Below are 27,796 nucleotides of genomic sequence, written 5' to 3' on the forward strand. Positions count from 1 at the left end.
TTGTTGAGGTTGTGATTTACTGTTACCTGTCAGTGCAGGAAAAACAAATAAAACAGGAAAATTGAGAGACTCCGAGAGCAGTTAATTTGTATCTTCACCCTAAAGAAACACAATGCTGTCTGCAACCGCTATAATAACTGAAAAAACAGATATAACTGTCTGTTGCCGCAGAATCTGGTTTACAGATGTGGCCGTTCACCCCATGGACTGCAGCGGTTCCAGAAGGCAGCTCTTCACCACCTACCCAAGGGCAATTAGGGATGGGCAACTAATGCTGACCCAGACAGCGACACTCATATCCATGAATGAATTCAAAGACAATCTGCGGGGAGCGGGCTTCAGAGTGTTTAATAGTTACTGAGGCGAAAATCTATAACGACGCCCCCGGGATACAGAGCAAAGGCTAAAAGGAGGAGAAATTCCGTCCTGGGACCTTCCAGTTGGTAAATGTTTTGTCCTGTGAATGTGTAGGTGTGAATATTGTGTAAGAGAGAGTGTATGAAAGGGACGGGCGGGTCAGACTAATCCAACTGTGTTTGTGTGTCTGTTCTGATCATGAGATCACCGAGTCCCTCTTGTGTAAAATAAAACAATTTTCCAATCAAAGATTCCCTTAATCCCCCTGCTGAGCCCCAAAGTGAGATTTCAAGGCAAATGGTTCGCTAAATTGAAGATTTGAGTGGAAAAGTCGAGAACATGTCAGCTATCGCGTGTGAGAGCGCGATCAGTGCAGCAGTAAAACGGGTTTCAGTGGAAAATGGAGTTCTCAGTTCGAGTTAAACCTTTTCAACAGCAAACATTCGTGTGTCAGAGACATGAAGGATGTGAGCTGGATCTCTGGAGAGGCGGAATTTCATTGCAATGGGAGAGTTTGTTAGGAGAGAGAAACACAGAGAGGCTGGAGGAGCCGGGAGCTGACAGCAGCTTGTCTCTGCTCCGTCCGCTCACTGCCTTTAAGTTGCTCTGTGCCGCCACCACTGGGTTCATTTCGGATCCAGTTCTGACTCTCACACAGATTTTCCACACACTCTCGGATATGACTGAAACTGCAGCCGCCGAAACGGCTCCTCCAGCCGCTCCCGCTCAAGTGAAGTCTCCCAGGAAGAAGAAGGCGGCTCCCCGACCTGCGGCAGCCGGTCCCAAGTTAGGCGAGCAGATCCTCAATGTTGTGGCGGGTTGTAGCGATCGCAAGGGGATGTCCCTGGCCGCGATAAAGAAAGCTTTGGCTGGCAGCGGAGTGGATGTGGGGAAGCGCTGCTCCCAGATCAGGTTAACTATCAAGAGGAAGGTGGAGAAAGGCTCTCTGGTGCAGACAAAGGGACAGGGCGCCTCCGGCTCCTTCAAACTCGCTAAGAAGGAAAACCCGGGGAAAATGGGAAAGAAGGTGAAGACACCAACAGCCAAGAAATCTTTAGTAAAGAAAACAGCGGCCAAGAAGGTGACAACAAAGAAAGCAGCAGCCAAGAAACCCGCAGCAAAGAAACTCGCAGCAAAGAAAACTCCAGTGAAGAAATCAACAATGAAGAAAACAAGCAGCAAGAAGGCGGCAACTCCAAAAAAGGCGGTGAAGAAAGCAGCCCTGAAGAAAAAGTCTCCTGTGAAGAAGGTGACGGGCGGAAAGTCTGTCAAAAAAGTGACAAAATCGAAGGCCAAACCCAAAGTGAAAGCAGCAAAAGCGAAGAAAGCGTCAGGAAAGAAGTGAAACAACCCGAGCAAATTGTAAACCTCTGAACCCAAAGGCTCTGCTCAGAGCCACCCACATCTCTCAGGAAAGAGCTGATCCCGCAAGAAAATGATTCCTGTCCCGCGGCCCGGTTCATTCTCAAGAGAGATCATTTCAAATTCAGACTAAAGCGAAACACAGCAGAGGCTGAATTTCATTTGCTCAATCGCCACTTTCTCTCATAATAAAGATGTCTGGTAGATTCAGTAACACTGGCGGCTCAACACCGCATTCGCGCTTCATTTTTAACCGAATCCCTGCAGTGCAGAAGGAGGCCAATCGTCCCATCGAGTCTGCACCGACCACAATCCCACCCAGTCCGGATCCCCATGACCCTATTTACTCCCCGACACTCCGGTGCAATTTAGCATGGCCAGTCAACCGAACACGCACTTTGGTGTGCGGGAGGAAACCGGAGAAAGCCGAGGGAGAATGTTCAAACTCCACACAGACAGTGACCTCAGCCGGGAATCGAACCCAGGTGCCTGGCGCTGTGAGACGGCAATTCTTAGGCAAACATCAATGTCAGGAGTGGGATTTGAACCCACGCCTCCAGAGGAGACTGCGGCCTTAGACCGCTCGGCCATCCTGACTCCCTTAATTTTAACACATGAGATTGCCCCAAGCAGCTTCAATTAAGTGTTTGCAAACAGCGAGAAGCAGATGTGTGTGAGGATGTTGCGGAGGAAGATTCTTGCTATAGAATCGACTGTGTTTAGGTCGGAATATGACTGACTGGGAATTATTACGGACCAGGTTTAAAAACACAAAAGAACAAAGTCACGACCCGAAACGTTAACTCTGTCTCTCTCTCTCTTCATAAAAGCTGCCGGAGCTGCTGATTATTTGCAGCATTTCCTGTTTGATTCTATATTTCAAAGTTGCGGGTTTGTGGAAACACTTGTTTGTGACGGGTTTGTTTGGGGAGCTGTGTTTCGCTTCCATTGTTAATAAACGGGTTGAAATTGGCGGTTGCAGAAACTGGAGGTGGAGCTGAAAGATCAGGGGCCGTTCTGTGTGTGTGTGTCAGTCCGGCTCTCTCCTCCCTCCCGCTCTGTGTTTATTCTTCACTCTGTCTCCTCCCCTCTCTGCTCTCTCACTCCGCCTTCCTCAGTCAGGTTGGGGCGGGCTGTATAAAAGGAGCCTGAAAGATTTCCTCTCATATTGTGCAGAGATCTGAGTGAAGAATCATCATGTCTGGCAGAGGAAAAGGACAGTAAGAAGTCTCACAACACCAGGTTAAAGTCCAACAGATTTATTTGGTAGCAAATACCATAAGCTTTCGGAGTGCTGCCCCTTCGTCAGATGGAGCGAAAATCTGTTCTCCAACAGTGCACAGAGACACAGAAATCAAGTTACAGAATACTAATTAGAATGCAAATCTCTACAGCCAGCCAGGTCTTAAAGGTACAGATAATGTGGGTGGAGGGAACATTAAACACAGGTTAAAGAGATGTGTATTGTCTCCAGACAGAACAGCTAGTAAGATTCTGCAAGATCAGGGGGAAAGCTGTGGGGGTTACTGATAATGTGACATAAATCCAACATCCCGGTTTTGGCCGTCCTCATGTGTGCGGAACTTGGCTATCAGTTTCTGCTCAGCGACTCTGCGCTGTCGTGTGTCGTGAAGGCCGCCTTGGAGAACGCTTACCTGAAGATCCAAGGCTGAATGCCCGTGACTGCTGAAGTGCTCCCCCACAGGAAGAGAACAGTCTTGCCTGGTGATTGTCGAGCGGTGTTCATTCATCCGTTGTCGTAGCGTCTGCAGGTACCTGATACGCTGCAGGAAAGGATGTCCCGAGGCATGGTACATTGGGGAAACCATGCAGACGCTACGACAACGGATATCAGTGGTATAATTACTTCTAAGGAATTCGCAAGGGCAAGGGGATCACAGTGTCCGTGTATGAATATAAGGGGTTAATTCACATTCACTGAAAATGAGTGAATCTCCGTCACTCGCTCTCTCTCACACACACACCCACACAAGCACTCACAGACCAACACTCACACATCTCCCACCACGACAGATGGCGAAATTCAAAATCAATAAAAATATCTGGAATTAAAGGCCTTGAATCAACTTTCGTAAAAAAAGACAACTAAAGCACTAATGCTCTTCAGGGAAGGAATTCTTACCTGGACTGGCTTACATACAACTCCCGACCCACAACAATGTTGTAGGCCCTCGGAGGTGGCCTACCAAGCCACTCAGTTCAAAGGAAATTTGGAGACCTTGGCCTTGTGGTATCATCGCTGAAATCTGAAACTGAGCTCGTATTCTGGGGACCCGGGTTCAAATCCTGACAAGGCAGTGGAATTTGAATTCAATAAAAAATATGTGGAATTAAGGATCTCCTGATGACAATGAAACCTTTGTCGATTGTTGTATTAATCTATCTGGTCCTCTCGGGACCAAAATCTGCCGTCTTTACACAGTCTGGCCGACATGTGATTCCAGAGCCACAGCAATGTGGTTGACTCTCAATTGCCCGCAGGCAACTAGAGTTGGGCAATAAATACTGGTCAGCCAGTGGCACCCATATCCCATGAATTAATTTTTTTTTAAATGCAAGCCCAGTCAGCAACGCTGAAAAAATGCATTGAAGATTCAGAATGAGGAGATCCATCAACTCATTTACAATCCCAGAGTTTGCAAATACAGAATGGATTCCAAACTAGTTTACTGTTCTGGGAGCTGACCGCCAGAACAAATTGCTTGTACACGCACAGTTCTACCAACAGAATCAGAAAGATCCCAATCCTCGAAAATCAGCAGATAATGCAAAACATATTCTGAATATGGCACAGATATGAAGGTAAAGTTACCATCATCCCAAATGACCATCCGCTGTTCCCCATCTCAACAGGGAGACAGGTGATCAAGAAGGCAAATGGGATGTTGGCCTATATCGCGAGGGGGATAGAATATAAAAGCAGGGATGTCTTGATGCACCTGTACAGGGCATTGGTGAGGCCGCAGCTGGAATACTGTGCGCAGTATTGGTCCCCTTATATGAGGAAGGATATATTGGCATTGGAGGGAGTGCAGAGAAGGTTCACCAGGTTGATACCGGAGATGAGGGGTTTGGATTATGAGGAGAGGCTGAGGAGATTGGGTTTGTACTCGTTGGAGTTTAGAAGGATGAGGGGGGATCTTATGGAGACTGATAAGATAATGCGGGGGCTGGATAGAGTGGAGGCGGAGAGATTCGTTCCACTTAGTAAGGAAGTTAAAACTAGAGGACACAGCCTCAAAATAAAGGGGGGTCGGTTTAAGACAGAGTTGAGGAGGAACTTCTTCTCCCAGAGGGTGGTGAATCTCTGGAATTCTCTGCCCACTGAGGTGGTGGAGGCTACCTCGCTGAATATGTTCAAAGCGCAGATGGATGGATTCCTGATCGGTAAGGGAATTAAGGGTTATGGGGATCAGGCGGGTAAGTGGTACTGATCCACGTCAGATCAGCCATGATCTTATTGAATGGCGGGGCAGGCTCGAGGGGCTAGATGGCCTACTCCTGCTCCTATTTCTTATGTTCTTATGTTCTTAATGGTGTTGATTTAGCCTCAGGATTACTACACCTCAGGCGAGGGGCAAGGCTGAAAATATCTAACAGCACATCTGCATTTTCTTTGCCGTAAATTTGTATAAACTTCTTGTTTTCAGTTATAAACTGGAGGATACAGTATGTTTTATTAACGGCTCTTAAAAACTGTCCTGCCACCTTCAATGACATATACACATGTCCAAATATGTCCTGCTGTTCTTGCACCCCGTTTTGGAATTAAATCCTTTATTTTATATTGTCGCTTTGTGTTATTCCCACCAAAATGAATCACTTCATTCATCATCTGCCACATGTCCTCCCATTCCACCAACCTGTCTGTGTCCTTTCGGAGTTCGACTGGAATTTCTGTAGCTCTTTTCACAACCATAGGACGTCCCAAAATATTTTAATGATGAGAAAGTATTTTTGAAATGTAATCGCTGTCCAATTGCTGAACTTTTCAACTGTCTGTTCGACGACATCAGAAATTGCCAGATGGGAACGGGGAATAGTTGCTGCAGCAATGTCTCTGTGGCACAAAGAATGGCATTTTTGATTTGATTTCATTTGATTTATTATTGTCACATGTGTTAACATACAGTGAAAAAATATTGTTAAAGTATTGTTTCTTGTGCACTATATAGACAAGGCATACCATTCATAGAGAAGGAAACAAGGGAGTGCAGAATGTAGTGTTACAGTCATAGCTAGGGTGGAGAGAAAGATCAACTTCATGCAAAGTAAGTCCATTCGAGGTAAGTCTGTGAGTTCGGAAGTTCAGGATCCAGTCGCAGAGGGAGGTGCCGAGGCCCAGGCCACAGAGTTTGGAGATGAGTTTCCTGGGAATAATGGTGTTGAAGGCTGAGCTGTAGTCAATAAATAGGAGTCTGACAGAGGTATCCTTGTTATCTAGGTGTTCCAGGGTTGAGTGCAGGGCCAGAGAAATGGCGTCTGCTGTGGACCTGTTTGCGGCAGTGGGTACCAGCATGTTAGACTGCTCGTCATTGTCTTGTGAAATGTTCAAAGGTTGTGGGCCCGAATCTCATCGGAGTCAGCTTTCTGGGTAAAATTTGAAGAAATTAGGAACTGGTGTGTCAATCTTCTCAGAGAAGCGAAACTGCCGCCTCGAACTTGGAGGACATTCGGCCCATCAAGCTTACACCGACAACAATCCCACCCAGAATGAATCCCCGTGACCCCATATATTTACCATGCTCATCCCCCTGACACTAAGGGGCTATTTCGCATGGCCAAACCAGCTAACATGGCACTAATTTTCATGGTTGACCTGCCGATTCTGGAAAGACAAAATCTGCCACTGGCGTCTGCTTTGGAGCTTCCGAACCACATGTTGACATGGTGGCAAACTCGTGTCCAAAGCGGGTGCCCTGATTTGAATTGACTGTCAGATCGAGTTTCTCAGAGGATGAGAATTCTGGGAATATGGAATTGTTCTGGACTATTCTCTCAAGTCTGTGTGTTCAAACTTCATCTTGGTTCCGTGAACCTCAAAACACTGAACGAACCAGCACCGACGAGGATGGGATTCGAACGCACGCGTGCAGAGCACAATGAATTAGCAGTCCATCGCCTTAACCACTCGGCCACCTCGTCACGCAATGACTTCTCACCAAGCTTTGACAAAGGGGTCGAAATGTCAGCTCTTTTCTCTCCTTGCGGATGCTGCCAGACCTGGTGAGATTTTCTAGCGTTTTCTCTTTTGACTTCTCACCAAACCAGGGTGTTTTAACACCCGTAACAAAGAACATATTTCTCCCGCAGGATAATGCTGTGTTGCTGCTTTCTTGCTAATCCGGTTCGCTGCTACTCTTCCATTCGGTGTGTAACCACAGAAAGTAAAGAGGGAGACAGTTCCATTCCCTGGTCCCAGTTTGATTTTGAATTCACCGAACATAACCCGGATGTAAAATGCAGCAAGCAGTCTGAGCTTGTGGCGCAACGGTAGCGCGTCTGACTCCAGATCAGAAGGTTGCGTGTTCAAATCACGTCAGGCTCATGAAGCTTTTCAGCGTCTGATTTTGTGTCTGGGTAAAATTGGTACCTTGGTAAAGTTGATTGTTTGCAATTGTTCCCGAAATGACAAATTTCAAGACGATGGTCGAAATGATATTTTAGGGATGCTTCCGGTTCGCATGCTCAGTTTTGTTTTTGCACAGTTTTATATCTGAAACAATGTGTCAGAGTTGTGAGGTGTTCATTGCTTGCAAAATTAAAGCAAGGTCCACAGACTCAGATGTTCCTATGGGTCATCAAAGGAGACAGCTGACTGTGGCGATTTAACAGGATGATTCACACGTCAAGAGAGGAGCAAGGCTTCGAAGCCGGGCCTTCATGAACAATCTCAACCGATACAGGAATTAATCCCGTGCTTTTGGCTGAATAAGCTGTCCAACCATTTAATGAAAGGACAACTCTCCGAAAGCCCATGCTCCCAAATAAACCTGTTGGACTTTCACCTGGTGTTGTGAGACTACTTCCTGTGAACCTGGGACATATGCGCTGTGTTCCCAGTTAATGAAAATCAAGATGATGAAACAAATTTACTGTCGAGAAAACCCAGATTTACCTTTGGGCAGCAGCCGAATGTTACTATTTGATGTTGGTGAGAACATGATAGCAGATGATGGTTTCGATCCATCGACCTCTGGGTTATGGGTCCAGCCACTCTGCCTCGAAACGTTGCCGCTTCCTGTCTATTCCTGTTGCGTGGGTGAGAGGAAACTATTCATTGTATTTGTATTTCAAACAAGACCCACGTGTTGGGAAGCGCACCCTGGCTGGACAATAACACTTAACATCAGCCCGAATCAAACAGACAGAGAAAGACACACAGAGAAGCAGTAAGAGATGATCAGGACACACACAGAGCGATAGACAGAGAAGGTACCGAACAAACCAACAAGATACTGAGATGGAACAACTGATTATGTTTGAAAAGGGATCTTCTGTTACATAAAGATAGACCTTGTTTTAAAATTAATTTCATGTAAGTGTAACTGCACTCTCTGCTGTGTAACTGTTCTCTCTGTTGTGAAACTGTGTCTCTGCCGTTGACAGATCTTTTCTGTGGTTGTGTCAAATTCATCCCTGTTGTGTAAATATATTCATAAGACATGGGAGCAGAATTATGCCACTTGGACCTTTGAGTCTGCTCCACCATTCAATCATATATTTCCCTCATCCTCATTATCCTGCCTTTTCCCCATAACCCATGATCCCCTTATTAATCAAGAATCTATCTATTTCTGTCTTAAAGACACGCAATGACCCGGCCTCCACAGCCTTCTGCAGCAAAGAGTTCCACAGATTCACCACTCTCTGGCAGAATAAATTCATCCTCATCTCTGTTTTAAAGAATCGTCCCTTTTGCCTGAGGTTGTGCCTTCTGTTTCTAATTTTTCCTACGAGTGGAAACATCCTCTCCATGCCCACTCTATCCGGGCCTCGCAGTATCCTGTAAGTTTCAATAAGATGCCCCCTCATTCTTCTAAACTCGAAGGAATACAGATCCAGGGTCCTCAACTGTTCCTTATACGACAAGCTCTTCATTCCAGGGACCATTCTTGTGAACCTCTTCTGGACCCTTTCCAAGGCCAGCACATCCTTCCTTAGATATGGGGCCCAAAACTGCTCACAATATTCCAAATGGGGTCTGACCAGATTCCCGGTTATGGAAATATGAGCCACCTTGAGCAGAATTTTTATTTTCTGTTCTGCAAAGCTGTTTCCTGTTGTGTGAAATGTTCTCTGTTGTTCAGTGAAAATGTTTCCTGTGGGAAACCAATCAACAGGAATTTCAAGGCCGCCATTTCTGAGGCTTGGTTTCATGTCCAGACTTATTTCAGCTGAATGGCCTACTCCTGTTTCTGTTTTTGATCAATAATTCTGTGTATCAAATCAGTTAATTTAAATTTCACCAGCTGCCATGGTGGGACTTACTCCATGCCTCCAAAGATCAGTGCGGGCCTCTGGTTTACCAGCCCAGTGACATAACCTTTCATCCCTGTAAACAAAACACTTCATTCAGCTCATTATTAAACCTCGTCCTGAGGAAATTAGAATTGCCTCCTCAGAATTTCAATCACCCAATCAATACAAAGCATTTTGCTCTAGGTGGGAACATCAATAATTTATCCAGATCAAACAGATATTGTGGAATTGTTCAGAGCTAAGATTATTTTAGAATTGAATTAATAAAATAACAAGGACCTACATTCTGAGAAAGCACCCTGCAATGTTTGGAAGAAAATGTGGATTTAATATGATGTGGGAGATCGGTTCCCAGGATGCTCCACCAGAAATGACCGTGACAGAACTCAAACCTGCAATTTTCTGATATCATTACTACAAACACCAAAGTCAGACACTTTATCCATAAGGCCACACAGTCGGCTCATAACTACTGCAACCTGATGTTAGTACCATGTGAATAAATACTGTGAAAATATTCTTTTCGTTCCATCTCTAGATGATCCACTGATTCCTAGATCCCTGAAAATACAAGGGAAAGCTCCAGCTGCCGTACATTGTATTTTTTGATGATAAAAGAGCCTTTCACTCTGTGAGTTGTGAAGATTCATGAAACATGAGGAATGGAGTATTAATGTATGATTATAAGAGCAGCAAGACAATGTTGGAGCTATACAAAACTTTGGTGAGGCCATAGTTGGAGCACTGAGTGCAGTTCTGGTCAAATCACTGGAGAAAGAATATGATTGTACTGGAGAGGGTGCAGAGGCCATTCACCAGGATGTTGACTGGGATGGAGAATTTGAACTAGGAAGAGAGACTATATAGGCTCGCATCATTTTCTTTACAGCAGAGAAGGCTGAGGGGAGACCTGATTGAGGTGTATAAGATTATGAGGGTTATGGAAAGGGTGGAATGGAAGCAGCTGTTCCTCCTAGATGCAGGGTTGATACCAAGGAAGCAGAATTTTAAGGTGAGGGGCAGAAAGTTTAGAGGGGATTTGAGAGAAACATTTTTTCATCCAAAGCATGGTCAGAGTCTGGATTGCAATGTCTGGAGAGGTAGTAGAGGTGGGAAAACTCACTAATTTAACAAAGTATGTGGATGAACACTTGAAATGTCATAACTTTCAATGCTACGAGCCAAGTGCTGGAAGGTAGGAATACTTGTAGATTTAATGTAGGTTTGTTGGTGCAGATGTGATGGCTCAAAGCGCCTCTTCTGTACTGTATGACTCTCGCTATTATCGTCAGACTTGGCTTCTCACGGACATGTGTCAGCACCCTCTCCTCATGGTTGCACAGTGGTTAGCACTGCTGCCTCACAGCACCAGTGACCTGGGTTTGCTTCCCGGCTTGGATCACTATCTGTGCAGTGTCTGCACATTTCCCTGTGTCTGCGTGAGTGTTCTCCAGGTGCTCCATTTTCCTCCCACAGTCCGAAAAATGCACTTGTTAGGTGCATTGACCATGTTAAATTCTCCCTCAGTGTATCCGAACAGGCGCTGGAGCGTGGCGACAGGGGAATTTTGACAGTAACTTCATTGCAGTTTTAATGTAAGCCTACTTGCGATGTTAATAAATGAACCTAAAACACTCCACAAATACATGCAGTCAGTGATCCTAACCCAGTGAACCAACACAAACCCCGTTCAGTAAAAACTGCAGCCAAATAAGGTTGTGTCATTGCACCAATTCTCTTTTTCATTTTCCTCACTGCAACACTGCACGTGTTCAGCCTGCACCGTCCTGATGAGAAAGACAAAATCCCGCTTCAGTAATTGAGCTCCAGGCTGCAGGTAAAGCTTGTGTGGGTGCTAACTCAGAAACTTAGCCCCAGCTCACTGAGCATTCCTTCTGAGAAGCAGATGAGACTTTAGTTTGCAACACGCAGAAAACTAAAGATCATTTCCACCGTTCCCGACTCGGAAACACCCCCAGAAACAGCATCTCCACATCATCGATTCACTCCACCAGTGATGGCTACGCTTTCAATTCTCAGCGACTCAGCTCCAGAATTCCCTCTCTAAACCTCACTGCCTCCATCTTCCTTCCCTCTCCTTTCATTTCTATCGCGTTTCATACATTTATTTCCTCCTTCCTTTCCCCCGAGTTCTACTTCTCTCACGCTCTGACTTTCACCAATCCTGTTGTTGCTTTAACTATCGTAAGTAAATTAGAGTTGTACAACGGTAATTCTAATAGCGGTTCCGCTTTAAGGATTCTTCACCCGCCTCCAGCTGTCTGATTTCTCATTGGTTTTAGCCGCGGATCGAATTGTATGACGCAATGACGCTGGGCTGGGAGTGACGTTGCTGGAGCCGAACATCAGCGCCGCATTCCGATTGGGGTATGTGTTACAGCGGCGTTCTTCGATTGGTTCAGGCCGATGTCAATCGTGATGCGGGCGGGTGTTGTGTGAAGCATGTCGCTCTATTGGTCAAGATTAAAACGTCATTTCCATTGTTCGCGCACATGTCAGACAGTCTGAGCTCACTGATTGGATGATGCAGCCATCACTCCATCAGCGCAGAGCGTCTATTGGATAACAGAAATGGCTCAATTTCTGATTGGTTTTCCCAGCTGTCGGTCACAGGTCGGTGACTGTGATTGGACAGAGGGCGGGGGTACACACTGGTCCCATCAGACACCGGGCGGCGGTAAATGTCCGGCCAATGACTTCAGTCCCCGGGCCCAGATCCTGAGCCGGCGGTGGGGCTTCGGATGGGGGAAGGGTTTTGGGAGCGGGAATCGCGCCTCGCCCGGCTGTCAATCCGCAGCTCAGGGTTTCGAATGGCGGCTTCCTGTGTAAACATGTCACGCTGCAGCTCCCCAGTCTCGGCGCTGCAAACCCCGTCACACCAATCAGCACAGAGACTGGGATCTTCCAGTGCCCTGTGTGGGGTCAGGGCTTGGTTACTCTCAGTGGGTCTCCCTCATTGTTTGGTTCTAATTGCAGCCTCTCTCTCTCTTGCAGTCAGTCTGGGTGTTCCTGACTGAGCAGAATGGCCTGATCTCACCACACACATTGAGATGGAGGAGCTGCCGCCCGAGATTAAGATGATTGAGAACTCCAGCTTTCTCTACACTCGTTTCCTGAGGCCCAGCCCTTCATTCATCATTAGTTTCCTCAGGTTGTCAGGTACATTAACATCTTCATCTGCTGTGAACACTGACCTGACAGTGGGAAGGTATTGGAGCAGGATGGTGCAGTCAACTATGTCAATAGTGGGGGACAGGTGGAGAGATTGTTCAGCTGGGTAAGATGGCACTCCCCAGTTCCATTCTTCTCTTTCTGGTCGTAAGCACAACATCACCCGCAATGGTTTCTCTTCCCACTCCTGTGCTGTTACCTCCCGAATCACCCAAGGATCTATCCTTGGCCCCCCACAAGGCACATTGACTCTTTTCCACCATTCAGTTCGATCATGACTCATTTATTTATCTTGATTGCCACACAGTCACAGTGTTAAAAACAAGAACGGCAACAACATCAAACAATACATAAATAGAAATCACACTATGTTTCTGACAGGTTTTCCAAAAGTCACTGCATTTTCAGCATTCACCACAGAATCAGGCAACGCTTTTGAAATATCAACAATTCTATGTGGGATAAACAAATTGACTATTGAGACATGAATAGTTTATTATGACACACAAAATACAGTAACTGTGAGTAAAGAACTTTTCAAGCTTGGGTAGTAAGGCCATGTATCACAGAATATTACAGTGCAGAAGAGGCCCTTCAGCTCATCAAGTCTGCACCGATGCATGAAATGCTCTGACCTGGGCACCTAATCCCACTTGCCAGCACTTGGCCCATAGCCTTGAATGTTATGGCATGCAAAGTACTCATCCAGGTACTTTTTAAAGGATGTGAGGCACCCCGCCTCCACCACTTTCCCAGGCAGTGCATTCCTGACTGTCACCACCCTCTGGGTAAAAACATTTTTCCTCAACTCCCCCCTAAACCTCACACCCCTCAATTTTAACTTGTGTCCCCTCGTAACTGACCCTTCAACTAAGGGGAACAGCTGCTCCCTATCCACCCTGTCCATTCCCCTCAATCTTAAACACCTCAATCAGGTTGCCCCCTCAGTCTTCTCTGCTTCAACAAAAACAACCCAAGCGTATCCAACCTCTCTTCATAACTTAAATGTTCCATCCCAAGCAGCACCCTGGTAAATCTCCACTGCATCCCCTCCAATGCAGTCACATCCTTTCTATAATGTGACAACCAGAACTGCACACACAATTCCAGCTGTAGCCTCACCAAAGCTCTATACATCATTGATGCACTATCAATTACAACGCGGAGACTTCTGAGAGTGAGGGAAAACTAATAGGCTTTTATTCTCTGAGAACAGGAGCACACCCTTTTAGCTGACCTGGTCTGAACTGAGGCAAGAAGGAGGGACCATCACCTTTATACCCCACTCTGGGTGGAAAGGGAGGGGTCCCAGGTGGAAAGGGAGGAGTCTCGGGCCAGGTGCAGCATGGGTGTGTCCAGGTACATACATGTAGTAACAGTGGTTCACCACAATCATGACGTCTCTGCTTTTGTAATCTATACCCCGATTGATAAAGGTGAATGTGCCATACGCCTTTTTCACCACACTATTAACCTGCCTTTCTGCCTTCAGAGATCTATGAACAAACACGCCAAGGTCCCTTTGTTGTTCGGAACTTCCCCGTACCAGACCTTTCATCGAGTACTTCCATGTCAAATTAAAATGTATCAATTTATAAACTTGAACTGAACCATAAATCAGCCTTCTCTAAAGATTGCAATCCAAAATCTCTTAATCCCTCATAAAATATTCCCCACATTCCTTCCATTTTCCTGGTAACATGTCTTTGCAATCTATGAGCTGTATTTCTCTTTGAAAATGTGGATTCCAAACTGTGGATTCAGGCTCCAGATGTGGGCGTAGTAGCAGCTTATAGTGTTTCAGATCTGCAGCTTCAACCTCATTTTATTCCTTGATTTTTTGAGAAACCAAAGTTTGTCTATTTCAGCCTTAACTGTCATAGAATCCTTACAGTGCAGATGAAGGCCATTTGGCCCATCGAGTCTACACAGACTCTGACACAGCATCTCACCCAGAACCTATCCTGGTAACCCCACATCTTTATCCTGCTAATCCCCCTAACCAATATATTTGGGACACTTAATCTAGCATGGTCAATCCACTTAACATTTGGAGCATGGGAGGAAACGCAAACAAGGGGAGGATGTGCAAACTTTACACAGACAATCACCCAAGGTGGAATTGAACCTGGGTCCCTGGAACTTCGATACAGTATCCGAGTGTGGGATTTACTCACTCTGGTACAGTGCGAGAGTGAGGGATTTACTCACTGGATGATGCAGTGTGAGAGTGTGGGATTTACTCTCTGTCTGATACAGTGTGTGAAGTGTGGGATTTACTCACTCGCTGATACAGTGCGAGAGTGTGGGATTTACTCTCTGTTCGGGTGTGAAGGTGAGGATCATTCTGTATCTTTTAGTCACGGGGACTATGCGACTGATGGAGTCATTCTGTCTGTGGTAGTGTTGGAGACTCATTGTGTATTTGCCAGTTAGTGGGGGCTGAGAGTGAGTGCAGGATTCATCCACTCCCTGGGATGATATGCCAGTTTGGGATTAATGTTGTAGCTGTCCTTCTCGGCCACTTTGAGGGGGCTGGGTTTATTCTGTACCTATCAGTCTATGTAACCATCTGTGAGATTCATCCTGTATTTGTCAGTCTCTGGCAGTGTGAATCAGTGTGATGTTGATTGGATATCTTTCAGTCTGTGGCATTGAATGTGCTCTGCTGCTCAATATGATAGTGGAATTCAGTCTGTATCTGTCAGCTACTGGCACTGAATGGGAATGTGGAGATCATTCTCAAAATCTGGGCATCTTTGACACCAATTCTGCAGCTGTTTAACTTCAGTGCTGTTTGTGAGAGTGGGATTAATTCTGTCAGTTGGTGGTCCTGTCTGTGAGATTGGGATCAATTGTCAGGGCCCTGCATATAATTATATGCTGCCTCTGGCCTGTGTAAGTGAGACACATTGTGAAACATGAGGAACTTCAGTTATTGAGATAAACTGGTGAAGTTGGGACCACGTTCCTTGGAGCAGAGAAGATTGAGAGGAGATTTGATAACAGTATTCAGAATCATGGGGAGTCTGGACAGAGTTGACAGAGAAAAACTGTCCCCATTGTTGGATGGGTTGAGAAGCAGAGGGAACAGATTTACGGGAATTGGGAAAGGGAGGAATGGATACATGAGGAGAAACGTTTTCAAACAGCGAGTGGTTATGGTCTGGGATGTGGGACCTGACAGTGCATGAGAGGCAGCTTCAATCGAGGCCTTCAAGAAAGAATTGGATTATTGCCTGAAAATGAAGAATGTGCAGAGATGTGGGGAGAAGGTGGATGAATGGCCCGAGATGTGTTACTCACTTGGAGAGCCAGAACTTGACAGGCCAAAAATCCTCTTTCAGTCGTGTAACAAGTGTGTCTCTCTGTGAGTTTGACTATGTTGATTACGCATATCAGATTCTGGTGCTGTATGTGAATGTGGAATTCATGCTGTGTCTGTCAGGATCTGGTGCTGGATGTGAGTGTGGGATTATTTTAATATAATTCAGTGATCCTCCGTGGGAATGTGGAAAACCCGTTTGAAAATGTGGGTCTGTAACTCCCACTCTTTAATGGGTGTATGTTGTTAGAATGTAACCGGTGACAACTTTGATTGGATGTAATGAGACTAATGGGAACAAGATTTAAGGGTCAGCTGACCCAGTAAACCATGGAACCAATTAGAGTGATGTAATAGTCAGCTGACCAGCTGATTCACTGTAAATAAGGAACTGTGCAGAATTTTGGAGAGCTTGGATTGGCCCAGGCGAGACCCCGAGTTTGGAGTAATGATGCTTCTTTATCAAACCCTTTCTTTGATTTATAAGTTGGAGTAAGTTTTGTTGTATTTTCATTAGCTGCATTTTGAAGAGTTCCTTCTGAAGAAACATGTGCTGTTTGTGCACATTTGTGATGATTTCTGACCATGTCAGTGGGACCATATATGTGTGTCAGATTGATTAGGGTCATTCAGGATCAGGTTCTGTCAGTGAGTTCAGTAACAGTCTGTCTCTGTCAGTGTCTGGTAATGAACATGTGCTCGAGAATGATTCTGAATCTGTCGTCTCTGCTGCTCTGACAGTGTGGGATTCATTACATAACCTCAGGCTCTGTGACTGTTTAACAATCTGAGTTCATTCCACGTTGAAATTTCAGCACAGAAACAGACCATTAATGCTGTGGGTTTTAATGGAATTATTGAGAATTTGGCCGAGTATTAAATCACTTTCTATTTGAACACAATTGGGAAGGACCATGGATCTTTTCATCTCACAATCGTTGCAAAGTCAAAGAAAGTGTTATTCAAATTTTATTAATCAAATTGATGCTTTCATCATTCACTCTGGTTGTAAGAACTTTATACTTGAATGTTGAGCTTAGCTTTCACTGTTAGAATATAATATCTGCCATACACTCTATGAGGCATCAGGTTGGGTATGTGATCTGTATCTCAATCTGTACTCATCAAATTTATATGTATTCTTATTTTAATGATCACAGTTGGTGTCTCAGGTTATCCTATCATTCAGTTGTATCTGGCATTTAATTTAATTGCAACCAATGCTGCAATATTTTAGGACTGACACATTGACAATCTGATAGTGGGTGAGAATTTGGACTGGGATTTATCTATCTCTCTGTCAGTGGTACTGAGTTGGGGTGACATGGAAACAATGTCTGTCTCTCCTGCTCTGACTGATTGTGGATTAAAAATTTATCTCTGGAACCACATCCAGTCCATGCTGGTTCTCCATGCAACAATCCAGTCAGTCTCACTCCCCTGCTCTATCCCCAGAGCCCTATCAGTTTATTTCCCTCAAATGTCCATCCCAATTCATCTTTCAAACTATTCATCATCTCTGCTTCCACCCTCAGAGGCAGCGACTTCCAGGTTGTTACTCGCTGCATGAGAAGTTCTTCCACACACATCCCCTCTCTGTCTCATCCCAAAATCTTCAATTTGTGCACCCTAGTCCTTGCATTCTCAGCGAATGGGATCAGCATTTCTTTGTCTACTTGATCTACACCTGGCATAATCCTGTCCACCTCTATCAGATCTCCCCCTCAATCTGCTTTGCTCCAAAAAGATCAACCCCAGCTTCTCCAACCAAACCTTGTGGCTAAAAGCCTCATTGCTGAAACCATTCTGGTTCATCTCCTCTGCACCAGCTGAATGATCCTCACCTGTTTCCTCAAGGGTGCCGAGCAGAACTGGACTCAATACTGCAGCTGTGGTCCAATCAAAACTTTCTAAAGGCTCAGCATAACTTGCATGATTCTATACTCAATGCCTGTGTCCTCATGGGGAGGTCACTCGTGTGGATGGGGAGGGTCTGAACTAACCTGGCAGGGGGATAGACATCAGTGTATAGAAGTAGAAAGGAGGAATATCGAGAGGAAGAAGTAGGGCCATATAAGATCAGAGTAGATGAAGAAGGAATCTAAGAGGAATACAAGGACAGGTTTAGAATGCATGTGTGTAATCACACAGTGTGGTGTATCAGGTTGGTGAGTTAGAAGCACAAATAGCCATTTGGGAATACAATACACTGGCAATGATGACAATGTGGCTTAGAAATGGAGTGAACCGGGCGATTGCTATTCAATACAATGTGAAGAGAAAAGACAGAGAAGGGAAAAAGGTAGGTGTGGTGACAAAGAAATAGAGCAGCAAATCTGGAGGCAGATCAGGCATTGCAGATACAGAATTAATTCCATTCTCACACAGACTGACAGGAAGGTTGACTGCATGATCCCAGTGTCTGTGGGTAGTCACTTGGGTAACAGTGATCATTGTATCACAAGCTTGATATTAGCAAGGAACAATCTAAAGTAGCACTTCTGAATGGGAAGAGGACTAACTTCAATGGGAGGAGCTGGGATTGAGCGAGAGTAAAATGGAGCCAAAATCTGACAGGAAAAACTGTAACAGGACAATGGGTGATTTTTCAGGAGATGTTTCAGGTACAGACTCGGTACATTCCAATCAGGTTGAGAGGGAGGGGAACCAAAGCCAGAGCTGGATGATGAGGAAGATAGAAAAGATAACGAAACAATGAAGAAGCCGCATGATGCATGTCAGAAGAATTCTTCAAATGAGAACCACTATACAAAGAGAACAGGAAGCAAATCTCGCAGGTTTGATAGTCGGGAGACACATTCTACTCTATCTGTCACAGGGCTGATCAGAACCTGTTCCCTGTTCCAGTGAAACATCTGCACAGAACACAACGCAAAGCTGGAAGCTGGAAATCTGAAACAAACACAGAAAATGCTGGAAATGCTCAGCGGATGAGGCAGCATTTTCGATTAATGGAGCTTTCTGGAAAACAAGCTCCTGAAGCACAGCACAGCTGCACAGTTTAAAGTTTCCTTTCATCCACAATGGAGGCTTCATTCTATAGTTCTGAACAATCCAAATTTGAGAATGTGCATTGTTATTCTCGTCGCCACAGCCTGAAAACCACTTCAGGCATTGATGTCGCCCTTGGATTTTAAATTTGTAAATCCATTCTCTACCTTTTAAAGCTACTATTGAAACTGTATCTGTCGCCCATTCAGTTCTTTGTGAGTGAGAAGCAGAATTGAAGATATATTTGGGTAATTTTCCTTTGACTGAATTTGTACAGAAGCATAAAGGCGGGAATCACACACAGCACTTCATGAAAATGACCCCCTAAAAGCTGACAGTGTTTAATCAAGGGATGTTTCTATTTATTCATTTATTATTAATGGAGAATAGAAAAGTTGGAACTGTATGCAATCTGGGCAATAAAACTGAGCAAAGTGAAACACAATGGGGACTGGGCACGATAAGCCTCCCATGGGCAAAAGACAAAGTGGAGGTGCGACGTTGGCTGCTTGTGAGACGGAGTAGGGAGATGTTGTCGGGTGAAGGCACATCGGAAAGTGGGAGTGCTAAGCGTTTAATGCTCACTGTACAAGCAAAAGGTGCAATGCAGACTGCATGCTGGATATTCAATTCTTACTATCCTCAACAACAGTGATTCAAAATGCCACTTGGTTCAAAATAAAATGCCAACCGGCACTAATACATTCACTTAAAAAACATAGCCTTGCTGATTTATCATAATTTAAATGATTTAATTTAGTTACAGGGTACGGCTAGATTTCAAAATGATATGGCCAACAGATGTAGTATTTCGAAATTCCACCGTCCCAGGTTCAATATAATGTGAACAATTTTTGTCTGTGATGTCCCTCTCTGATGTCCAAACTTCAGTCGACCAGAGTGTACAATGTGACATAATAAAAATGCAACAAGCTCCCCGTCGGGGAATTGAACCCCGGTCTCCCGCGTGACAGGCGGGGATACTAACCACTATACTAACGAGGAAGCGATGCTTTGCGTACTGTACACTTGCCACTTACACATTCAGAGCGACAACTGAGTTCGGACGAGATCAGTTCGTTTCTCCAATACGGAGTCCCATTTAATGCAGCAAACAGCGGCTTTCACCAACCGATTTTTGGATTAGCAAGAAAGAGAATGAGATGGATGCATGAAAAAAACAAGAATCAAGCGGAGACAGAAAGGTGCGTTTGCCGTTCATTTCAAACTGCATGTTCTTATTAATTCTGGAGGAAAGACGGCCTGTGTTGAAATCTGAACAATCTGGACAATCTCAGCTCGTCTCTCTCCACAGATGATGTCAGACATGCTGAGATGTTCCAGCATTTTCATTTGTTGTTTCAGATTCCAGCAGCGGCAGTATTTTGCTTTTATCTTGTCTCGAAATGCGTTTTTTTTCTCCAAACTGCTGGAACTTCCAAAGTGCTTTACAGCTCAGATGCTTTTCTTTAATTCTATTGTCTTTTGTATTGCCCGAGGTAGGTGCGGATTGAGCAAAAACAGAAAATATCATCCCCAATCTCACAGGATCATGGAAAAATTATTTCTGTGGCTTTGACCATCTCATCAGTTGTCTGATATAGATACATTTGCTCAAAGCTGCCTCAGTTAAAATATTATTGGTGCATATTTCTGTGAGCCACTGGAAAATGAGCGAAGTTTCCAACCCGTTTCTGAACTCATGAAGTTGAAGTTAATTATTCTCTGTCTCCGATGATAATTTTAAGAAGCTCAATTAAAGCTCTACTGTCCACGGTTCGGCCACGGATTCGAAAACCAAACAGATTTCCAAGCAGTGTCTGCAACATAGAACCACGTAATCCCTGCAGCGCAAAAACACGCCTTTCGCCAGAGTCTGATGTGATCTGATCAGTTGTTTCATTTCACTTGATTTGATTTGATTTATTTTTGTCACATGTTTTCGCCTTCAGTGAAAATTATTGCTTCTTGCGCGCTCGACAGATAAAACATTCCGTTCACAGGGAAGGAAAGGAGAGAGTGCAGAATGTAGTGTTACAGTCATAGATAGAGTGGAGAGAAAGATAAAATTAATGCAAGATAAGTCCATTCAGAAGTCTGATCGCCGCAGGGAAGAAGCTGTTCTTGAGTCGGTTGGTACGTGACCTCTGGCTTTGGTATCTTTTTCCCGATGGAAGAAGGTGGAAGAGAGTATGTCCGTGGTGCGTGGGGTCCTTAATTATGCTGGCTGTTTTGCCGAGGCAGCGGGGAGTGTAGACAGAGTCAATTGATGGGAGGCTGGTTTGCGTGATGGATTGGGCTACATTTATAACATTTTGTAGTTCCTTGCGGTATGAGGCAGAGCAGGATCCATACCAAACTGTGATAGACTCAGGAAGAATGCTTCTTTGGTGCATCTGTAAACGCTGGTGAGAATCATAGCTGACATACCAAATTTCTTTTGGGAATGAAATTCCTTTGTTTTGGGCATGGAAAGTAGCTTGCCTGGCTGGGAATCGAACACAGGCCACGGCGGTGAAAAGCGCCGAATCCTTATCACTCGACCATCGGAAAGTGCGTGCGGCCTCACCAAGCTGCAGTATTGCCTTCCAATCGGGGAACACTTCCGCAGTCAAGGCCACTTAGCCTCCGATCTTTGGGTATCTTCATGGCACACGACAAAGTAGAATCGCCGAGCAGAAACTGACAGGCAACTTCCACATGCATGAGGAAAGCCTCAACCGGGATCCTGGGTTCAAGCCACAGGACACACAACTCTCACCATACTCTCTGAGTTTGCAAAATCCTTCTAACTCTCCTGATTTGAGAGAATTCACACCTCTTTAACCAGTGGTTATCCCTCTCTCCACCCTTGCTGTCTATATCTTTACCTGAAAAAACTCGCATTCTAACCATTGTCCACACTCCAATCTGTAATTATCGCTCAATTGTATTTGTGTCCATCGATGCCGTGTTTGTCAACCTCCCTCAACTCATCTGATGAAAGAGCACATCTCCGAAAGCTTGTGATTCCAACTTTACCTTGTGTTGTGAGAATTCTTATTGTGCCCACCTCAGTTCAACGCCGGCACCTCCACATCAGCACTCGTGCGAGCAGATCATCTGTTGAGGAAATAGGAAAATGGATCAGAAGTGTTGGTGTGATGTGTTCCATTATCCGTCCTCACTATTCAGAGCCCTAACCACGCAGTCCAGGTACATACCAACTATCAACGACATGTATGAAAGGGTAAGGTACATTCTTATCTGCCCTTCTCGGGTCCATTTTATCGAAATGATTTTTAAATAATCTTTCACTAATTTAAAGCCCAGCATCAGGCCACACCTCAGCCTTGTGATTACAAGAAAAGAAAGATGCAAGCAGTCAAAACTTTACCAGGTCTTTCCTTTGTTCTCAATGACACTACTTTTTATGGGCTGTGGGTGTCACCTGCAGGACCAACATTTGTTGCCCTTCCCTAATTGCCCTTCAACTGAGAGTGGCTCACTCGGCCATTTCAGAGGGCAGGTAGGAGTCACCCACATTGCTCTGTGTCTGGAGACACATGTCGGCCAGACCAGGTAAGGCGGGCAGACTTCTTTATCTAAAGTGCACTGGTGAACCAGATGAGGTTTTACAACAATCGACGGTAGTTTCGAGGCGGCCATTACTGAAACCAGTTTTCAATTCCACTTTGATCAAATCAGTGAATTTAAATTTCACCAGCTGCCATGGTAGAATTCACTCCATATCCGCAAATATTAGTGCGGGCCCCTGGATTACCAGCGCAGTCTTTCATCCCTGTAAACAAAAACAGTTCGTTCCGGTCCTTATTAAACCTCTTCCTGAGGAGATTAGAATTCCCCCCACAGAGTTCTACTAAACCGATTGCTGCAAAGCCTGTTGCTCCATTCTGGAGCATCAATAATATATTAGGATCACACAGGTAAGATTGATTTTTCGGAACTCAAAAAATTAATGATCTGAGAAAATTGAATGAACAGAACAACAAGAGAGTACTTTCTGAAAAGGCGCCCTGCAATGTTGGCAATAAATGCAGAACTTTCAGCTGACGAGGCATATCACGGTTTTCCGGAAATACCACCAGAAAATTTCTGCATAAAGCGACGGCGGCAGGACACAAACCGGCAATCTTCTGATATTATCGTCATCATGATCGCCGAAGTCAAACACCTTATCCATTAGCCCACGGCGTTAGCACACGCATGAAAGCGGCGGGTGCTAGCGCCATGTGAATAACTACTGTGGTTATATTAATTGTCAGTTCTATTTTTGGATGCTCCGCTGGTTTCCGACACCAGAAAATTGAAGGGAAATCTCCAGCTGCTGTAACCAGCGAAAACTAAAGTCCACTTCTTACATTCTTGGGTGCCTGCCTTTGTGGAGTTTGAAAGCAAAAGAGAAAATGCTGGAAAATCTCAGCTCGTCTGGCAGCGTCTGTAAGGAGAGAAGGAGCGTTTCGAATCCAGGTGACCCTTTGTGTGGAGTTTGCATGTTCTCCCCGTGTCTGGCTGTGTTTCCTTCGGGTGCTCCGGTTTCCTCCCAGCTTCAAGAATGCAGGTTAGATGGATAGGCCAGAATAAATTGACCCTTAGTGTCAGGGGGATTAGTAGGGCAATTACTTGTGGCTACAGGGTTGGAGAGGGATTCTCTGACGGAGAGTCGGTGCAGAATCACTGGGCAGAATGGCCTCATACAGCACTATAGGGATCCTATATCTCCTACACATCCTGTCTTAAACATTCACTACTGATCCCCAGAATCCCTCTGCTCGCAGCTAATGCAGCAACATCCCCTGTGTACCTTAGTTCAATATGTTATACTCTTTTACACGTCACTTACTGCACCACTCAATCTTCTTTGTTGCAAACAGAGAAACTTCGAAATCTTCAACCAAACCTTGTATCTAAAATCCCTCATCGCTGGATCTAAAATGGTAAATCTCCTTTTCTCCCTCCCATGGACCCTCACACTCTTTCAAGAATGTGGTTCCCGGGTCTGGGTGCAATCCTAAAACAGCTGCAGTTGATCAGAGCTTTGTAAAGATTGAGCATAATTTCCCTGTTTTTATAATCAGTATCTCGATTGATGAAGCCAAGGATTCAGTGCACTTTCCGATCGAATCTCTCAAAATCTCCTCTTACGTTCAAAGATCTCTCTGAACCTCAGGTCCCTCTGATCCTGCACACGGATTAGAACTGGACCATTCAGAATGCCACTGCGGCAAAGTGGTTGACACAGTGGTTAGCGCTGCTGCCTCACAGTACCAGAGTCCCAGGTTCCATTCCGGCCCTGGGTCACTGTCTGTGTGGAGTTTGCATTTTCTCCCGCGTTGCGTGGGTTTCCTCCGGGTGCACTGGTTTCCTCCCACAGACCAAATATGTGTGGGTTAGGTTGATTGACCACGCTAAATGTCAGAGGGATTGAATGCAGCGTGTCAGGGGGATAATCCGGGTAAATGTGTGGGGTTGTGGGAATAGGGCCTGGGTGGGATTGCAGTCAGTCCAGACTCAGTGGGCCAAATTTTCTCCTTCTGAACTACAGCGTTTCTATGTTCTGTCGCCGCTCCCCATCCCTTCTGTCAGAAAGCAGCACTGTTCCTGATTGTGGGATGAATAATGTGTCTCTGCGACAATATCAGTGAGAGCTAAGACTGCAGCTTCTTTTTCTCCAAACCAGAATTTACAAGGATTTTTGGCACTGATGCATTATCTGGCCGAGCAGATTTTGTCTCTGTCTATCCCTCCAACAGAAACTGATAGCCAAGTTCCGAACACGTGAGGACGGCCTCAACCGGGATGTTGGGTTCATGTCACACTATCTGTGACCCCCACAACTTGCCTGGACTTGCAAAATCTCACTCGCTGTCCTGTCTGGAGACAATGCACATCTCTTTAACCTGTGCTTAATGCCCTCTCCACTCGCATTGTCTGTACCTTTAAAACTTGATTAGTAGGGATATGGGAGTAGGGCCTGGGTGGGATTGTGGTCGGTGCCGACTCGATGGGCCAAATGGCCTCTTTCTGCACTGTCGGGTTTCTATCTATGAAGCTGTATTAGCATTGATTAGCTTGATTAGCATTCCAATCATTATTCTGTAAATTGAGTTTGTGTCTCTGTATGCCCTGTTTGTGAGCACATCTCCCACTCCACCTGACGAAGGAGCAGCACGCTCCGAAAGCTGGTGGCATTTGCTACCAAATAAACCTGTTGGACTTGAACCTGGTGTTGTGAAACGTCTTACTAAACTTCAGTCTACCAGTGTGTGATGCCATCTACTGGCCGCAACCCGGAACTGCAACAGAGAGGAAGATATTTACATGAACTGTCCCTGTTGCAGAGGCAGATCAAACAGGAATTAATGATTGGATGTCAGCATTAAATCCAATAAAGAATTTAATATTAATGTACTTTCCCATGTAGTCGGTATAATTTGGAACTTGTTATAGGCTGGAGCAGTTGACTCGATTAGTTCAGCTGTATTGAAGGGAAATCTAGGTAATGAGACGATGGAGAATGAAATTCAGAGATAAGCAGATGATGTTACATTAAAGATTTGAGCAGAGGATCGTGTGGAATCATGTACTAAGTGCACCAAAAGGCCCAATTTCAATTCGATATCTTCTGGGTAGAATGAGTACAGATTTGCAAAGTGTCTCAGATGGATTTATAATGAATAATCACACTTATGTTGTACCGGAGACAGAATGCGTCCAGCACCTGTAGAATCTTAGAATAGATACAAAAGAGAGGGAGAGAGACCATTACACCCTTTGTCTGTGTGCTGTCCTGTACAAGAACAACTCATCTCGACCCTTTCCCAGTCATTGTATCAAAAACCTGCAAATCCTTTCTCTTCAGGTGCTAATCCCTTTCCCCTGACAATCCTGATTTGATGCTGTCTCTGCCACACGCTCAGGCAGTGCATTCCAGGTCCTAATCTCTCAGCACATTAAAAACGATCCTTCTCCAATCTGCCAATGGGAACAGTTTTTCTTCATCTACTCTCCTTGGACAGCACAATCAAATCCACGACTGCGACCGTCTAGAAGGTCAGTGGCAGCAGATACATGGGAACACCAGCACCTAGAAATTGTCCTCCAAGGCACTCACCATCCTGGCTTGGAAAAATGTCACTACCTTCACTGTCGCAAAATCCTGGAACAACCTCCCGAAAACTATTAGGTTACGAGCGCTGTGGCGGTACCTACACCTCAGGGACTGCAGCAGTCATTCTCAAGGTCAACTATGGACGATACACTGGTGTTGGGTTAAATAACAATACAGCAATGAATATTTCTCTCGCTACATTAATAGGCAGCAAAACTTCAGAGTGCTGTAGCAGAGTGGCACAGCGGAAGTGTGCTGGGCCCATAGCCCAGAGGTCGATGGATCAAAATCATTTTCTGCTAATTTCTGTTAATACTGATAATAAAATCTCTTGAAATCAACACCAATGCATTTGTGACATTTACGTGGAATATATAGACAGATATTTACATTCGCTTCATTTTTTCGTTAAATGCTTCAATCTGCAGCGAATCTCTTGTATATTCACACAAGCTATAAATACTATGAAAATGCATCAGCGTATATTAGTGATCGAGGTAATGTTGTACAAGGCAGCGTTCCTGAATTTGTGGATAATGTAAAACTTAGAAGTGTTGCGAACTCTGAGGAGAATCGTGCGAATCTTCAAAAAGGACAGAGATAAGTTGTTCGAATGAATGGAAAAGACGCTGGTGGAATTTAAAGCAGAGAATTGTGAAGGGATTCATTCTGGTGGGAAGATTATAGAGATACAAAATAAAGGGTACAACTCTAAATGAGGTGCAGGAGCAGACGGAGCTGGTTGTGCGTGTGCATATGTCACTGAACAGGTCAGGACAGGTAAGATACGTTTAATAAGGCATATTGAATTCTACCCTTTATTAACAGGGTCATAGACTACAAGAGCAAGGAGGTTGTGTTCAAATGGTGTAAGACACTAAAACATCCAGCTGGAGTGTTGTAGCCTGTTCTGGAAGCCACACTTTAGAAAGAATGTGATGGCATTGGAGAGTGCATAAAAGGTTCATGAGATTGTTTGTGAGACTGACAAACTTCACTCATGAAATGGATCAAAGACTTTGGAATTGTTCTCCTTGGAGAAGTGAAAATTGAAGGAGATGTAATAGAGGTATTAAATGTCACGAATCGTCTGGATAGAGTGGATAGGGACAAACTGTAACTACTCTTGGAATGATCAAGGATGAGAAAGCAGATGGAACACCATTAGCAAAGGATGGAATAGAAATACAAACAGAACCTTTCTCACACAGTGAATGCTTAATATGAGGAATGCACTGCCGGAGAGTGTGATGAAGGTAAGTTCAAACGAAGCATTTTAAAAAGAATTAGGCTGTGACATGAAAAAGACAAACGTGCAGGGTTACAGGGAGAAGGTGGAGATGTTAATTTTCTGTCAGAACATTAATAAATTCTCATCATAGAAACCCTACAGTACAGAAAGAGGCCATTCGGCCCATCGAGTCTGCACCGACCACAATCCTACCCCCATATCCCAACATATTTTACCCGCTAATCCACACATCCCAGGACACTAAGGGGCAATTTTAGCATGGCCAGTCAACCTAACCCGCACATCTTTGGACTGTGGAAGGAAACCGGAGCACCCGAAGGAAACCCACGCAGACACGAGGAGAATGTGCAAACTCCACACAGACAGTGACCCAAGCCGGGAATCGAACCCAGGACCCTGGAGCTGTAAAGCAGCAGTGCTAACCACTGTGCTACCGTGCCACCCTCATTCGTCACTCATCACTGAATCGAGTATGAATACGGTGAAGTACAGCAATGTTCAACTGACAAAAAAGTTGGTGGGGTCAGTCTAAACGGGAGGTAACGAACCCAAGTTTGTGTTGAAAAGGAAGTGAAAACAAAAACAAGAATAAACATGAGGGTAAAAACCAAAACCTGCAAAGAAAAATGAAAGCAAAATGGAGCTGTGTTTAATGTCTGAAATTGTTTGACTCGGTGCTGAG

The 27,796-nt window shown here is 44.9% G+C and overlaps 1 protein-coding gene and 3 non-coding genes across 4 annotated transcripts; 2 read left to right on the forward strand and 2 right to left on the reverse strand.

Annotated features, from left to right (window-relative positions):
- The first annotated feature begins 1,036 nt into the window (after nt 1-1,036).
- LOC144482199 (histone H1-like) lies at nt 1,037-1,702 on the forward strand. Its single transcript, XM_078201405.1, has one exon. It carries the CDS (start codon nt 1,037-1,039, stop codon nt 1,700-1,702), a length of 666 nt encoding a protein of 221 aa, XP_078057531.1.
- Nucleotides 1,703-6,803: 5,101 nt separating this feature from the next.
- On the reverse strand, nt 6,804-6,885 carry trnas-gcu (transfer RNA serine (anticodon GCU)). Its single transcript has one exon. It is a non-coding gene; the product is annotated as a tRNA-Ser (tRNA).
- A 331-nt stretch (nt 6,886-7,216) lies between these two features.
- Nucleotides 7,217-7,288, forward strand: trnaw-cca (transfer RNA tryptophan (anticodon CCA)). The gene has a single exon. It is a non-coding gene; the product is annotated as a tRNA-Trp (tRNA).
- Nucleotides 7,289-19,684: 12,396 nt separating this feature from the next.
- On the reverse strand, nt 19,685-19,756 carry trnad-guc (transfer RNA aspartic acid (anticodon GUC)). The gene has a single exon. It is a non-coding gene; the product is annotated as a tRNA-Asp (tRNA).
- Between the last annotated feature and the right edge of the window lie 8,040 nt (nt 19,757-27,796).

This window comes from Mustelus asterias, unplaced genomic scaffold, assembly GCF_964213995.1.
Source record: "Mustelus asterias unplaced genomic scaffold, sMusAst1.hap1.1 HAP1_SCAFFOLD_35, whole genome shotgun sequence".
Taxonomy (NCBI): domain Eukaryota; kingdom Metazoa; phylum Chordata; class Chondrichthyes; order Carcharhiniformes; family Triakidae; genus Mustelus; species Mustelus asterias.

What these genes read in the sequence shown, in the direction of transcription:
- LOC144482199 (XM_078201405.1), top strand. Translation starts at nt 1,037, where the DNA reads ATGACTGAAACTGCAGCCGCCGAAACGGCTCCTCCAGCCGCTCCCGCT.